Source organism: Macaca mulatta, chromosome 2 (genome assembly GCF_049350105.2).
Source record: "Macaca mulatta isolate MMU2019108-1 chromosome 2, T2T-MMU8v2.0, whole genome shotgun sequence".
Lineage (NCBI taxonomy): Eukaryota > Metazoa > Chordata > Mammalia > Primates > Cercopithecidae > Macaca > Macaca mulatta.
In genome coordinates, this window is record NC_133407.1 from 183015720 (window position 1) to 183032213 (window position 16494).

Below are 16494 nucleotides of genomic sequence, written 5' to 3' on the forward strand. Positions count from 1 at the left end.
CATGGTAATTGCTTAATAAATATTCACTGGATGATTGATTCCATTGGTTCCCAGGGGTTAAGTGTAGCCTGAAACTAATTTTTCTCATCCCATGATCTAGAGCTGAAAACCTTTCATATTTTTGTTATAAAATATTTTTCACGGTTTCAGAACATTTACTGAAACATACTTTTTTATAAACCAAAACCTTTACAAATTGTACTTATTGATCTAAGGTTTCCTAGCACGAGTGAAGAAAATATGACTGTCTCATTTTGGCTCAAGTTCACAGTTTGCTAATTTTTCATGTCATTCCATAAAAATGTGAGTCATAAACTACAAATCCAATAATGTAGCTATAAAGTTGTCATGATAGTGTTCCAATGTATGCTCATTAGAGGCAGATAGCCCTAGAGTATGGACGTAGCCCTGAACCAAATATTCCTCCTTTGAGAACTCGCTGAGTTGATTTTACTTGTAATCTCTGTGTGCAGACTACAGGAGTGGAAATTTCTGCTCTCTCACAAAGACTGTAGACTATTTGCACTTATAAGTTTTCAAATTTCCAGGCTTAATCTGGTTCATGTTAATTATTCCTGGTGTTTCTGCTCAGGCCTAGATACCAGTGATGCCAGCTTCACGTAACTGCTGCTGATCACTCGCTCACTCACGCCTTTGAAACCCAAGCTTGTCAAAATCATAGAATCTTGTGGGTCTAGCAAACAGCCCTGAGAGATAAGACATATATGGGACATAATGCCATGACTCCCAAGGACTGTGGCATGTGGGCGTTTTCATATGCCAGAAACATCCTAAGGTTCATGGCATTATTCAAGACAAACCTTTAGACACTCACATCTGCTCTTTTTAAACTTAAGTGACAAAATGAATGTGTCCAGTTCTGGGGCCTGAAGAATCTGCTCACCTGACTCTTCAATGTCACTGGGACACGTATGAGACTAGGCAGCCTTCTGGACTTGCCAGCGCTTCTGGGAAGCTAGGGAGCCTTCAGAACTTAGTTGACCACACTTCAGCTCCAGCTGTGCACAAGGCTGCCTCCTTTCCTCCAGGTTTGGGTCATCCCTCAAGGATTCGTGCAATCCTCCTTCCTTTTCTCTCACAGCAAATATAGGTCTTTGTAACGAACATTGTACTAAATTATTAGGTTGACATTGAAGAAAAGACATTGCTTTTCAATGGCAATAACCACAATTACTTTTGCACCAACCTAACAGCTTTCCACATGTTTCCATTTCTAGATTCATAAAGTGTGACGACCAGAAGAGCTCCATGGTTCATTCAATTCAATTCCTTACTTTAGAGAAAAGTACATGGTGATTGCCAGAGATCTAAAGCCTGGTTAATGGTAGAGCCAGAATCAGAAACAAGATTTCTTGACTCTCCACTGGGGGGCTACTTAGGTCACAGACTAGGTAAGGGGTTCTGACTTTTTACCCAAGCATTCCATAAAGGCTTTTCCTTGTTTTAACCTTTCACCTATTGTAACAGAGGGGATGGCATGGTGGCCACGCTATGGTGCATGATGACTTTTTTCTCTTATGGACAACACCCCAGTCCTCCTTTCCCAGTCTCTCATGGCTTTGCAACCATGTGTCCTAGAGATCATGCCTTTTATCTTCTCTAAAAGATCACACACCCCAGGAAGACTTCTGGCCTACATTCCCTGTGGAGGACTTAGGTGCTATAGTGATGTCTCACGAAAAAGAATTTCTGTGTCCTGCAGCTTCTTCTGCATGATATAAAGGAGGAGTATAGTAAATAACAAAAACAAAGATTTCAGGTGTCTGCACCAAAATACGTACATTCATTTATTTCTCATTGCAGCAACAAGATAAACAAGTGTAATTCCACGGTCAAGGAGTTACAAATAGTAGTAAGCTCAGTAACCTTGAGCATATCTATAAGGCAAATAAAACAAAATTTTTTTTTTTCGTAGTGTGGGCATCCAACTTTAGATAATCTGGAAAAAAGTCACTCTAGCCCCTGAATACCATGATATGCATGATGTGCAAAATGAAAGTATCACCCAAAACATTTTCAAAGCTAAAAATAAAATATTTAAATTCAAATACTTCAATCAAATTGGAAATACAAACAGTACACTGAGAGTCATCCTTAGCCAGCTGTTCTCCAACTAAAAGATCAAGAAACAAAACCAAGAACAAAGACAATGTAAAAAAAGAAAAGGTTTCTCTAGAAAAACTGGAAGCTCATCAAAGTCACATTTCTTCTTCTGATTCTTGTTCTCGTTCAGCATTTTTCAGAAGTCCAACTTCTGAGGAGCAGAGCCTCTTAAGTCTAGATTTAACCAACCTGAGGAGAAAGAAAAGCATCTCAAGTGAGACAGTGTTTAAAATAGAAAGCCAGAGCAATATGCACCTATATACCACAATGTCTAGATTATTTGGGCAACTGGGGAAGGCAACCCAAAAAGGAAAATTACTTTTATTTGGCTTTGGAGTTGCCTGAACATTTTTGTGGATTAAAGCAGGGTATAAGTAAACAGATACAATGTGGCTTTCCAATGTATTACATCATTGTTTAATTAGGCATCAGAAGACAACTTTAATTATTCTTTTTCATTTTTTCTTTTTCTTTTCTTTCTTTTTTTTTTTTTTTTTTTAATGAGACAGAGTCTTGCTCTGTCATCCAGGCTGGAGGGCAGTGGCACAATCTTGGCTCACTGCAACCTCCGCCTCCCGGATTCAAGCAATCCTCCTGCCTCAGCCTCCTCAGTAGCTGGAATTAGAGGCATGTACCACCACACCCAGCTAATTTTTTTTTTTTTTGAGACAGATTTTTGTTGTGTCGCCCAGGCTGGAGGCTAGAGTGCAGTGGCGCGATCACAGCTCACTGCAACCTCTCCCTCCCGGGTTCAAGCAATTCTCTGCCTCAGAGTCTGATTAGCTGGGATTACAGGCACCCACCACCACGGCCAGCTAATTTTTTTTTTTTTTTTGTATTTTTAATAGATATGGGGTTTCACCATCTTGACCAGGCTGATCTTGAACTCCTGACCTCGTGATCCACCTGCCTTGGGCTCCCAAAGTGCTGGGATTACAGGCATGAGCCACCACGCCCGGCCAATTTTTTTATATTTTTAGTAGACAAGAGGTTTCACCATGTTGGTCAGGCTGGTCTCAAACTCCTGAACTCAAGTGATCTGCCTGCCTCAGCCTCCCAAAGTGCTCGGATCATAGGCATGAGCCACCGTGCCCAGCCAACTTTGATAATTTCTAAAACAATTAAGAGAATCGCTGGGCTGTGGCAACCCGGATGAAACCAAGCTCAGTTGAGTTTCTCCATTAAAGCCACATCTTACTGTGTGTTGCAAACAGGTGCTATATCATATAAAGGAAGTGCATGAAGCCCTCCTCTAGGGTTGGCAGCCCAAGTCAAGGCCCATGTCAAGTCTGGGCTAAATTTAGCCCCTACTTCCTACTACTGGCCCCTTCCAGGGGAATCTTTTGCGCAGGGGACAAGCTGTTCAGCTGCACATGATGCCTCTGCCGTGATGAATTAAGAAGCTCAAAGAAGTACCCTCCATCATGGTGACTGTTTTCATAGTTTAAGAGAATCTGGGCTGGGTGTGGTGGCTCACGCCTATAATCCCAGCACTTTGGGAGGCAAGGCGGACAGATCGCCTGAGGCCAAGAGTTTGAGAACAGCCTGGCCAACATGGCAAAACTCCATCTCTACTAAAAATACAAAATTAGCTGGCCATGGTGGCACATGCTTGTAATCCCAGCTACTCAGGAGGTTGAGGCAGGAGAATCTCCTGAGTCTGGGTGATGGAGGTGGCAGTGAGCTGAGATCATGCCACTGCACTCCAGTCTAGGTGACAGAGAGAGACTCCATCTCAAAAAAAAAATTAAAAAACAAAACAAAACAAAGAGAATCCATAGGCCTGGGGGAAGCAGGGATTATAATTTTTGACACTGGAAGATGTGACACTGATTAGCAGCTGAAGCTCAGCAGGCTCTCCACTTGTCTGATGTGAGAAAGAGTATGTCATAAGAACTAGGCAAAGCTTTTCCTATGCATCATTGTTATAAAGGCATTGTGCTGTGACCATATCAATAAAGCATAGTTAACTCCCAGAAATACATAGGAATATGCAAACACATTTGATAAGCCAAATCATCAATATCATTCTTCACAAATGAAAAACTTCACCAGTCTACCTGCATCTTTACCCTTGTTTTTTGCCACAGTTTTTCTGATGAAGGTCTGGCCTGCCTGTATCAATATGTAATGGCTTTTCTTGTGCTCTGAGAGGGATTTTTGAAATACTTCTGTGGAACTGACTTAAGCTATTGCTTAAGTTTATATCAAAATATATCAGAAAATTTAACCCTTGGTCTTATCTTTTCAAGAGCAATATGAGAGCAAAACTGAAAAGCATATAAAACATGATTTCAAAAAAAATGAAGCCTGTATTTAAATAGCTCTACAACATAGATCTATTACCTATTAAACAGCAAACAAGGGTTTACTGAGACTCTACTATGCATTTGGCAGTGTGCCAGGAGGTGTGGGCACTACAGAAAGGGTCTCATACTCCAGGAGACACAATCTAGCCAGTAGATAAGACTAACCCACATGAGCTAATGGTGAACATCACAAGAGAGATCCCAATTGTTAAAATGCATGGTGGAGATGACGGGCTGTAAAAACTCTTCAGGGGAGATGAGCAAGAGCTAGAGTCATCACAGAAGGTTTCACAGAAGAGACGCGCATTTAATGTGAACATGCCAGGTGGAGGGAACTGCGTGGTCAGAAAGATTAGGATAATATGTGTTGGGGGTAGAGGGGAAGGTTGGAAAGTAAAAAATGGAGTGTCCGGTTTCCAGAGTACTATAAGTGGATAAGAGGCCCATTAGGGGTCTGAAGGTTTTTGAAACAGGAAGAGACAGTAATCTTCTTTTGGCTCTGGAGGGGAGCTGACATGAGGAAGAGCATTTCCTTGGATGCTGGCACTGATCTTGAAGGCTTTCCAGCCCCTAAGGAGATGAGGCCCAGCAGTCAGCCTAGAACAACAGGGGAGAAGCCACGTTTCACTCGATGGCAGAGCCAGCCTTGACAAGGAGCACATGCACATGCTTTGGAGGAACTGAATGGGACTAATAGAATGAGAAGGTGGAATTTCCTAGTACCCAAAGCACTTAGACCTCTAGAAGGAAGCAACTATAGATCAAAGTGGGCTGACCTGCAGCTGACCAGAGACAGCTGAGAGCTAGACAAAGGAATCATTTCTTCACTCAGTGCCTCAGCACGAGAGCTGCTTCGGCAATGACGCACAAAGAAGCACAGAGCAGGAGGGGTGACTTGGGGCCCATGTCTAAAGAGAAGAGTGGAAAGTTGGTTCTAACTGGGACCTCACTGGGCCTAGCAGTAGCTACTGCATTTTAGGAATCAGAGAACCTGCTAGATGTGTAGTGTCCAATACGGTAGCCACTATCCACACATAGATGGATATTTAAATTAATAAAATTAATGTGGCACGAGCCACATTTTAAGTGCTCAATAGCTAGTGACTACCATATTAAACATTGTAGATACAGAACATTTCAATCAGCACTGAAGTCTGAAGGATTAGGTGCTGGAGCCTTCATGCCTAGTCATTGAGATCAGCCAAACCAATTGTGGTTCGGCATTAACTACCTTAGAGAAAGGAACTGTGATCACCCCTTTCTATTCCTGCTCATTCTTCAAGCTGCAGCTTCACTGTCAATTGTAAAGAGGCCTCCCCTGAATTCCAAGAGTGCTTTGTTCTTCTACTACTTCTGTTTATTGCACTGTATTTTCGTTGTGCATCTCCCTAATTTAGTCCTAATTATAAGACTAAAAATTCCTCATGGGTAGGGTCCATATCACATTCATTTTTTTTTATACCAAAGAGGAATAAAGAAGAGGAGAAGGAGGAGAAGAATAACAAGAGAAAGAACAACAACACAATAATATTTATTGAGCTCTTATTATGTCCTAAGCTTAAATACTCGATCTCATTTAGGTCTTATTATTTCCCCATTTTACAAACAATAAAACTAGTACTTAATGTGGTTAAGTAATTGGCCCAAAGTCATACAGTTGATAAATAGTGGAGCTAAAAATATGTGTTCTTATAACTCTGTTCTACTGCTCCTTGCCCACTTACGAAACAGTATACTGGGGTTCCTATAAAAAATGTATTCAACTGAATCTGACTTTTAGAAATATTAGTCAATGTCAAATTAGGCAGACACCTACATTTAATGGAACAGACACAAGTTGGTCAAAAAAGGACTCGAAACTTAAGAAGTGCTATAATTGAAGTATCTACACATGGGTAAATGGAGGATTCACTATAGGCAGTGCAGGGTGAGGGAGACCATTCAGAAGAGAGAAGAGGAAATAGCATACATGGAGACATGGAGGCACAGAGGAGTGTGATGAAGGGTAATGCGAGCATCAGATGCACAGCTGAGGCACTGTTGAGTGACTCCAACTTCAAACCAGCATTTATTCTTTTTACTGAGAATTTTTGTGTTTGCAGATAATATTCTGCTATGCTACCCTGTCTTATGGGATGATAAGGAATGAAATCCCCTTTTGAATTTTCAATTCAATACCACTGAGTCTTGATAATCACATACCAAGGAACAGAACTTCCATGAACAGAAATCGCTAACTTACCAGGTGATGAAAGCATAATTCATTCCAACGATGACAATGGTTATTGCATAATGCCAACAAAAGCATATGGTAAGAAACAAAATATTTTCATGATCCACCAGATCCCATGCAGGACCTCCACTGGGGGGATACAGGACAAATCCAATCTGTAATTTAGAACAAAAAGCACATATTAAAATAACCAACCACATTCCCAAAAATGGTGCATTTCAAAATGCTTGCTTCCAAGGTAAATAACTAAGTTAACTCCAATTATCTAAGATGTAATCGATAAAACATCAGGTTTTGCTACCTGTTTTAGTAATATAGAGAGTCTCTAATATGTCATATTTTCATAAAAATTTTAAAAGGACATTTAATGATCAGTTTTCAAAATATAAACAGTCATCTCGCTAGGAATGTCTGAACTTTAAGAGAATGTTTTCGGTTTCTACGTGGTGCAGTTTCATTCTGTTATTTCAAAATTGGGAGTACAAAAAGGTTTTAAAATAAATAAATGCCCACAGTTAACATTATATTTAATGCTAAAAGACTGAAATCTTTCCCCCTAATATCAGGAACGAGACGTTGATGTCTGCTTTCACACTTCTATTCAATGTTGTACTGAAAATCTAGCTAGAGCAACTAAGCTAAGATTTAGCTAGAGCAATTAAGCCATGAAGAAAAATAAAAGGCATCCACACTAGAAAGAAAGAGGCAAAAATATCTACATTCACAGATGACATGATCTTATATAGAGAAATTCCTAAAGAATCCACAAAAAAACTATTAGGGCTAATAAATGAGTTCAGCATAATAGCAGGATACAAAATCAGTATACAAAACAGTTGTATTTCTACACAAAAGCAATGAACTCAAAAATAAAATTAAGAACAGTTCTGGCCAGGCGTGGTGGCTCACGCCTGTAATTCCAGCACTTTGGGAGGCCGAGGCGAGCGGATCACGAGGTCAGGAGATCCAGACCATCCTGGCTAACACAGTGAAACCCCGTCTCCACTAAAAATACAACAAAAAATTAGCCAGGCTTGGTGGCGGGCGCCTGTAGTCCCAGCTACTCGGGAGGCTGAGGCAGAGGAATGGCGTGAACCCGGGAGGCGGAGCTTGCAGCTGAGATAGAGCACTGCACTCCAGCCTGGGTGACAGAGTGAGACTCCATCTAAAAAAGAAAGAAAGAAAACAGTTCCACCTACAATAGCATTAAAAAGAATAAAACACTTTAAGAATAAATTTGATCAAGGAGGTTTAAGACTTGTACACCAAAATCTGCATAACATTGTTGAAAGAAATCAAAGAAGACCCAAATAAATAGAAAGCTATCTCATATTCATAGACTGAAAGCTTAATATTTCTGAGATGGCAATACCACCCAAAGCAATCTACAGATTCAATGCAATTGCCATCAAAATTCCAATGTTCTTCTTCTTTTTTTTTTTTTTTTTTTTGCAGAAATGGGAAAAGCTGATCCCATAATTCATATGGAATTGCAAGGGATCCAGAATAACCAAAACAACCTTAAAAAAGAAAGCTGGAGGACTTCAATACTACAGAACTACAGTAATCAAAACAACAGTGTGGTACTGGCATAGTGATAAACATTTAGATCAATGAAATAAAATTGAGAGTCCAGAAATAAACTCATATGCCTATGGTCAACTGGTTTTTGACAAGAGTGCCAAAGCCATTCAATGGGGAAAGAACAGTCTCTTCAACAAATGGTGCTGAGATAACTGGGTATTATATGCAAAAGAATGAATTTGGACCCTTACCTCATATATAAAATTAACTCATATATAAAATTAACTCAAAATGGGTTAAAGACCTAAATATGAGAGCTAAAACCACAAAATTCCTAGAAGAAAACAGGGAGAAAGCTTTATCACTTGCAATTTGTTGATTTTTTAAAGCTATGACACCAAAAGCACCATCAACCAAAGAAAAAACAGAAAAATTGGACTTCATCAAAATTAACTTTTGTGTTTCAAAGGACACTGTTAAGAAAATGAAAAGACGACTCAGAATGAGAGAAAATATTTGCAAATCATATATCTGATAAGAGATTATATCAAGAATATAAAAAGAATTCCTAAAACTCAACAAAAAAAATTTTAAAGGGCAAAGGACTTCAAGAAACATTTCCCCAAAGAAAATATACGAATGATCAATAAGCACATGAATAGATTATTGATATCATTGTTTATCAGGGGAATGCAAATCAAAACCACAATGAGATACCATTTTTTATTCATTAGGCTGGCAATAATAATAATAATAACAAATATTGGTGAGGATATGGAGAAATTGAAATCCTTATATATTGCTGATGGAATATAAAATGGATAATCCTGATTATCTGGATAATGAGGATAATAAGACATTAAAATGAGGATAATAATATATCCTCAAAAAGGGCCATTGCAAGGAAATGCCTAAGCACTGTAACTGACACATAGCCAGTATATGGCAGACATTTGTAGGATTATCCATGATATTATCTTAGTTTTGAATTTCATGTAGTTTTAGAAACCTGAAATACATTCATCCATTTATCTATCTATCTAATTTTTCATTGGGATAAAATTCTGCAGCTACTGTGGTAACAGTTTTGCACTTCCTCAGGAAGTTAAATACAGAATTCCATATGACCTGTCAATTCCACTTCTACCCAAAAGAATTGAAAATAGGTATCCAAACAAAACTTGTATACGAATGTTCATAGCAGAACTATTAATAATAGTCAAAAGATGAAAACAACCCAAATATTCAAAAACTGATGATGGATAAGCAAAATGCGGTATACTCATACAATGCACTATCAATCAACCATAAAAGGAATGAAGTATAGGCAACAACATGGATGAAACTTGAAAACAATTATACTAAGTAAAAAGAAGGCAGACACAAAAGTTCACATGTATTATGATTCTGATTACATAAAATATCTAGACTATCTACTGTCTGATAGATGGTGGTACCGCCATGTGCTTGTCATTTTATCCTCACTCATGTACATAAATGTCACAATAATTCTTAGTCCTTGAAACAACCTCAAGAAGAAGACATCATCATCCTTGTATGTCATAGGAAAAGATTGGAACTCAAGGACTTCAATAACTTCCCCCAGTATTACGAAATGGCTGAATGACTACGGTAGGGATCCAAACCAGTAGTTTCCGGCTCCAAAAACTCCATGTTCCTTCTCCCACTCCATACTCTTTTCACCATACAGCCTTTCCATATGGGGCAATATGAAGGACAGTGGCCTGGATAACAAGACCAGTTTGAGTCATCTCTGCAGTTCTGATATGGTTTGAACAATCAGTACTGAGATGGAAGGTGGTTCCATGAGGACATGGCACCATATTACCATTAAAACATAAATGACAGACCGTTGACCCTTGAGCTACATCTCTAATTCCCAGACATGCTTTGTCTGGCCTGCATATTTAAAACAATAATTTGTGGCCGGGTGTGGTGGCTCATGCCGGTAATCCCAGCACTTTGGGAGGCTAAGGCAGGTGGATCACCTAAAGTCAAGAGTTTGAGACCAGCCTGGGCAACACAGTGAAACCCTATTTCTACTAAGAATACAAAAAATTAGCTAGGCCTGGTGGCACATGCCTATAATCCCAGCCCTTGGGAGACTGAGGCAGGAGAATCGCTTGAACTTGGGAGGCGGAGGCAGCAGTGAGCTGAGATCACGCCACTGCACTCCTAGCCCACAGCCTGGGCCACAGAGTGAGAATTCGTCTCAATAATAATAATAATAATAATTTGCTTTAGTTCCCAATTAGGAAACATTACACAAAAGTTTGCATTCTCAGCATTTTTTTGTAAAAATAGATCTGGCAACATTAGGCCTGTATTCCTAAATGGCAAACATGAGTGGAAGCATGTAGTCTCCATTGATGTGTCATTCAGTTTACCTTCCTGACCAAGTGGAGCGATCCAACCAAGGTTTTCTATTTTTGTCCTGGCCCAATGCATTTCATTTGTCAACCAATGTCAGAGTCATACATTTTCCCAAAATATCTTATTAGTTGAAATTAGCAAGGTACTTTACAATAATTTCCTCTTTCCCTTCTTTATATCCCGGGAGACAGAATGCATTTATTGTCTATTTTATAGATAGGAAAATTAAGTAATGCACGCCCCTGCCCCTCCATCCCCAAACAGCTGCAAAAACGTTTGCATCACTGCCTCTGTGCCTCACCCACCAAGGGCTGGGGCGTCTGCATTAGAACATGGATATATTCTAAAGGCAAAAGGTGTCAACATCTGTGGCAGAAGATACATCAGTCATTAAGTTAGAGGTATGAGCTCACAGTACTCAGAAACTGCAGGTGGAAAATGCCACCCTGCTGGTTGGACTGTTGCTTTGGACAGATCAGTGTTTTGCAATACCCCTTTTATATACTGCTAGGAAAGCTCACTGTGGGAGCCAAAGTGACCAGAGCCCAGGTCCCTGAAGCCCCTGGAAGAAAGCAAGAATTTCTAGGTCCTCTATGCTCACTGTTTGGAATGACAAGAGAAAAAAATCAAGTCACATGGTCAACTCCCAGTTCAAAGGCCCAGTTATCTAAACTGGGGTCTCATGCCTTCCTCTTATAACGAATTCATGGAAATTGAGAGAAAAATTCTGTGCAGAAAGGGGAATTTTAGGGAAGGTGAGTGTTAAGAGCTATGGACTAGCCCTCCAGATCCCACCCACAGTCCTGCCAACATTCCTCCAAGGCCATCCACATGAGCTGCCCACCCCAGGTTGGGAAGTGACCTGCTCCAGCTCCCAGAGGTAAGGGTCAGCATTTGTAGTGGGTTAAATTGTGTCCTCCAATATGTTGAAGTCCTAACTCCCAGTATCTCTGAACATGATTGTATTTGGACACAGAGTCTTTGCAGATGTGATCTAGTTAAGGTGAAGTCATACTGGATTAGAGTTGGCTCTAAACCCAAAGACTGGCATCCTTATAAGAAGGCCATGTGAAGACATAGGAAAACAAAGAAATACAGGAAGAATATCTTGTGATAATAAAGGCAGAGAATGAAGTCTTGCTGCCACAAGCCAAGGAATGCCAAGGATGGCTGGCAGTTGGCTAGGAGATCAGCATGGGACTGATTCTCCCTCTGGACCCCAAGAGAAAACCAACTCTGCCAACACCTTGATTTCAGATTTCTGTTCTCCAGAAGAGTAAAAGAATAAATTTCTCTTATAAGTCACCCAATTTCTAGGGATCTGTTATTACAGCTCTAGGAAACTAATACAGCGGTTGACTTCAAATAAGCAAAAATATTACTTGCCCTAAACCTTAAGCCTAGACACATTGGTGACTCACTTCCATCTTTCATCTTCTTCTGGAAGCTTCCTCTGCTCCCCTTCCTCTGGAATTAGCAGTCCTCTCCTCAGGGCAGCATGCATTGTCAAGTTATAACATATATTTTTCCCAATAACCCCATGAGATATTATTAATATTTCCATTAATACAGAAACGGCACGGAACATATTATCTATGGTGATTCATGTAATTAGTGTGGTAAAGCTAGCATTCAGATTCAGGTTGGTCTAAACTGCGGGCCCAGGGACTTGTCACTACATGCGATATTCGTAATTGCTTTTTGGAGCTTCCAAAATAAAATCTCAAGTCACCTCCATTAGGCATCATTAATTCTACCAAACTTTTGGCTGTTTACATCAGGAGAAGAGAAACTTGGAGCCCCTCTCATCACCAATCTCTTTAGCACCCTCAGAGCCTAATGCTGAAAGCTAAAGATTTGACTGAAGCCACTGAACAGAGTTAACTGATGTGACTACAGTGAAAGCCATAGAAACATCCCATAGTCATTCGAGGCCAAACACAAATAAATTAGGAAAGCCGAAACCCCAAACTAAAGCTAGAAACTGCCACAACTCATTAAATCCTCCTTTAAATACAGAAACTTCACTTTTATTTGTCGTCTTGTTTCCTTATATAAAATTCCAAAAAAACCTCAACCTGCAAAAAAAAGTTTTTCTTGCTACAACATGTATGCCATTCCTGAACATCTGGTTTCGACTAGTTTAGACTAGTTTAAGCTTCATTGGTATCACATTTCAAGTGTAAATAATTATCTTCTCTAATAGGCAATAAGCCTGGGGCTGATTTCCTACAGCGAAGTCTGAATTTCCTGTTGTTATCTGATTATCCAATCATTTCTTTCAACACTAAAAGCCTAAGCAAACGTTTGATCTGCTGCCGCATCAGACCTCAAACCATTACTGCTTAGTTGGGCCTTTTTGTCATTTAAAAATGAACTTTTGTCCTTCATAAAGGCAAAACAAAGGCTGAGCTTTCATTTGGGCTCAGGATCTGTGCAGTCACGGGAGGAATCCCTGGGGGGATCAATGGAGCTGGGAGATGCAGTGGAAGCAACTGTCCAAAATAAGAAGAAGCAGGAGCACCTTCCTCATTCCCTGATTGTCCCCGCACCTGGGCGGTGAGGATGACTGGAGGGAGCTTGGGAATGAGAAGGTGCAAAGCGAGCTTTTGAAATATTCTCCCACACAGACACACAGGGAAAACATGATTCATGGAATAAAGGGGCTTGCAGGACTTTTTTCTTTTTTCTTTTTTAAAGTGCATGATGTGGCTAGGTTATTGAGAAAACATTTTTGACTGTGATGTGGTTCAGGAAAGAAAACGTTGCTAATAAGTTGGAAGGGAAATTCCCTCTCCATTTACGTATTACCCAATCATTTATATGTGTGTGATAAAAAAGTGGCCAGTCTGAGTATTTGTTTCCTTCAGTTCACATCTCCATACTTATGGTTCCAAGAGTCTAGGTGGGTGTTTTATCTAATCCCTCTATACACAGTTCATGCACGAGTATTAACATATTAACCATACATGAAGAAGTAGTGAGAAAAAAATATGGTAATATGGTGAAAAGCAAGTCATGACATAATATTGTTAGCTTAAGACAGTGTTTTGCCGTAAACATTCATATACCACACTTATCAACTGGAAGCATAATAAATTCACCTAAGTTTCTAGACATTTTTGTTTCAGAGGAGTACAGTAGTGGGAGGGTCACTATGGCTAAACCTTCATTTCCTGCCAGTGTGTGTGTTTGCATTGGTATTAAATGTTCATTTTTCTTTAAGGCTGCAGACATTATTCAGGCTGACTACCAGGAAAAAAGGAAACAGTCTAGTCTAGACATATTGGTAGATGAAAAATTTTCTAAATAATCGTGGATTTATGCCCAAAGGCATTAATCTCTTCCTTAGAAAAGCTTTTGGGGGAAATATGAAAACATTTATCTGCCAAAAGGGGCAACACTAAGCCAACCTATTCCCAGTTGAGGTATAACCCACAGCTTCCTCCTTCAGATCCTAGACAGTAGTCATTATTAACTGAACACTAATTTATTTCATTCATTCTGCTCTTATGTTTATAATTCTGTTCTCTTTGGGTTTCCCCTCTTGTCCTGCCTTTCTTTATTTGAATGTTTAGCCTTTTAACAAACTTGATCTAGTAAATATATGAGGACTCCTAAACCAAACAAAGAGGATATACTTTCCTTTTGACTACCTGGATCATTTACAACCACTGACATCGGGCCATGTTCCAAAGGAAGTCTCAACACATTACAAAGAGAACACATTCCCTGACCATAAAACAATTACATTAGAAATAAATAATAAGAAAAAAAGAATATTTTTGGAACCTTAAAAGTATACTCCTAAATAACTCATAAATTAAAGAGAGAAGCACATGGAAATAACATTCAAAATTACCCAACAGTGAAAACTACATCAACACATTGAAAAACTACAAACTAACACATCAAATTTTACGGAAGGCAGCTCTAGCAGTGTGCAGACAAATGTATTTGTTTAAACGCATTTATTTTAAACCAAAAAAGATCGAAAATAAATGAGATCAGCATCTAACTCAAAAAAAGACTAAAAAAAAAAGAGAGAGAGAAGCAGAAAACAGCCTTACAACAAAGCAAAAAATTAACATAAGAAGAAATGGACAAATCCAGACCTGTAATATAAAACTTCAACAGACTTCTATTAGAAAGTGAGAGATCAATCAGATGAAAAACCACTAGGAACATAGAATATATAAAAAACGCAATCAAAGAGTCCCAAAAGCCTGGTTTCATCCTCCACCTTGAAAGGAGTCCTTTTACTTTCTCTTAGTTTCACTGGAGCCAAAAAAACCAACCGTCACCGTGTGCTCTGGGCCTGCGGGCTCAGCTTGACTCTTGCTCTGCATCCAGCGCACAAGTTTCTTTGGCCTCTTTTTGTTTGTTTTGCTTCATTGCAGTTAGTGTTTTCTACTTTATTGTTTAAATTTCTTATTAACATTTTCTTTCCAATTTTCTATTTTTTCTATTTCTATTTCTATTATTTTATTTATTTTATTTTATTTTATCTGTCATTGTTATGTGTCAGGAGCAGACAAGATACACAAGACACAGCAAGATATATAAAGTGTTTTATATAACATTTTACATAATTAAATTCACCAATTATCAGCTTCTTCACATTATAGAGTATTTGTTAGTTTTTTCTATGAAGTTTTCCATTAAAATAACCATTGGATCTAGTCCCTCTTTACTGGCCTTTGCTCCAACAGCCTCTCCACTTTCTTACATGCTTAAATAGTACATCTTTTCTATCCCATTTGACGACGATGTTTCTCTCCCGCTCCCCTACCAATGCTTTTTATCACTCCTCATGTGCAATACAAATCTCTAAAATAACCTTATTATCCCAAATCTCTGCTCCCTGGTGACTAAAAATCTCTTCTAAGAAGTCTCCCCTGATTAAATCAAAATTCATCTTCCATCCTAGACTTTATTTACAGATATGTATGCATGTTGGATTATGATTCCTCAGTCTCTATAAAATGTATGTTCACTGATTGGAATTCATGCTTTCAACAACACATCAAGGTTAAAGAGTTAACAGCTTAAAATGGAAAAAGCCTGGGGCCTCGGGTCAGACGAATCCAAATTTAGATCCTAGCTCCATTATTGTATGAGACTTGGTCTCTCTGAGTCTTCCTATCTGTAAATTGGTGATGATAATGCCTGAATTCCAGGCTGTTGCAAGGAAAAAATAAAACAATGTATATATAAAAGTTTGGTACTAATCAACATATAGTTATTTCTCAATAAATAATAGTTTGCTCTCTTTTCTGCCTTCTATATATTTCTTAAGCTTATTACACTATAAGCTGCTTTAGTGTCAGGAACTGCTTCTAACTAAAAGCATCAGCTCAGAGTTCCTACATAATGGATGTCCAGGTATGTGATGAAGATGTGCACGCACCACTTCCCAGCTGCTCTGACAATTCTCCCATCAAGGCTATTGGGACAGTCAAACATTACTTCTCAGAGGCCCATGATCTTACTGCAGGCTGTATGTTGGAGGGAAGTCTCTGGGGTCTAGAGCAAACTGCCTCATCAAATAAACAGAGAAGTTACAAGCAAAGGGTCCAGGTACATTAACTAGAGACCCCAACTCACCTGAAAGAACCAGCTCCCCTGAAGCAGAATGAGGCTTGACCGCAGTAGCTCTAGAAGTACATTGTTCCGAACAAGGAACTCTAGAAAGGCAACGAGGCCTGTCAGAAAGATGACCAAAACCAGCAGCTGGTGCACAAAGATGTCCAGTATTTCCCGGCCATGAGTGTGGTTGTAGAAGATAAAAGCTGATGGGGAAAAAACAGATTGTCTTCTTCAGTGGAACCAAGGGTCACCCACTGTTTCTCTCTCGCCCTCTCTCTGTAAACAGAATTTTACGCATACACACATTTGTCCAAAAGAGCA

General features: G+C 39.3%; 1 protein-coding gene across 4 annotated transcripts in view; it reads right to left on the reverse strand.

Annotated features, from left to right (window-relative positions):
• Window positions 1–1774: 1774 nt before the first annotated feature.
• TMEM45A (transmembrane protein 45A) overlaps window positions 1775–16494 on the reverse strand; it is a 76383-nt gene continuing 61663 nt past the window's right edge. For 3 of the 4 annotated variants that reach the window (XM_015128700.3, XM_077990307.1, XM_077990308.1), the window contains 3 exons: window positions 16192–16376; window positions 6676–6821; window positions 1775–2313 (listed from right to left, as the gene is read on the reverse strand). In XM_015128700.3, the coding sequence (XP_014984186.1) occupies window positions 2220–2313; window positions 6676–6821; window positions 16192–16376 (425 nt within the window). In that variant the 3' untranslated portion in view covers window positions 1775–2219. The remainder of the gene's footprint in view (window positions 2314–6675; window positions 6822–16191; window positions 16377–16494) is intronic. The other variant, NM_001266028.1, reaches the window with a different exon arrangement.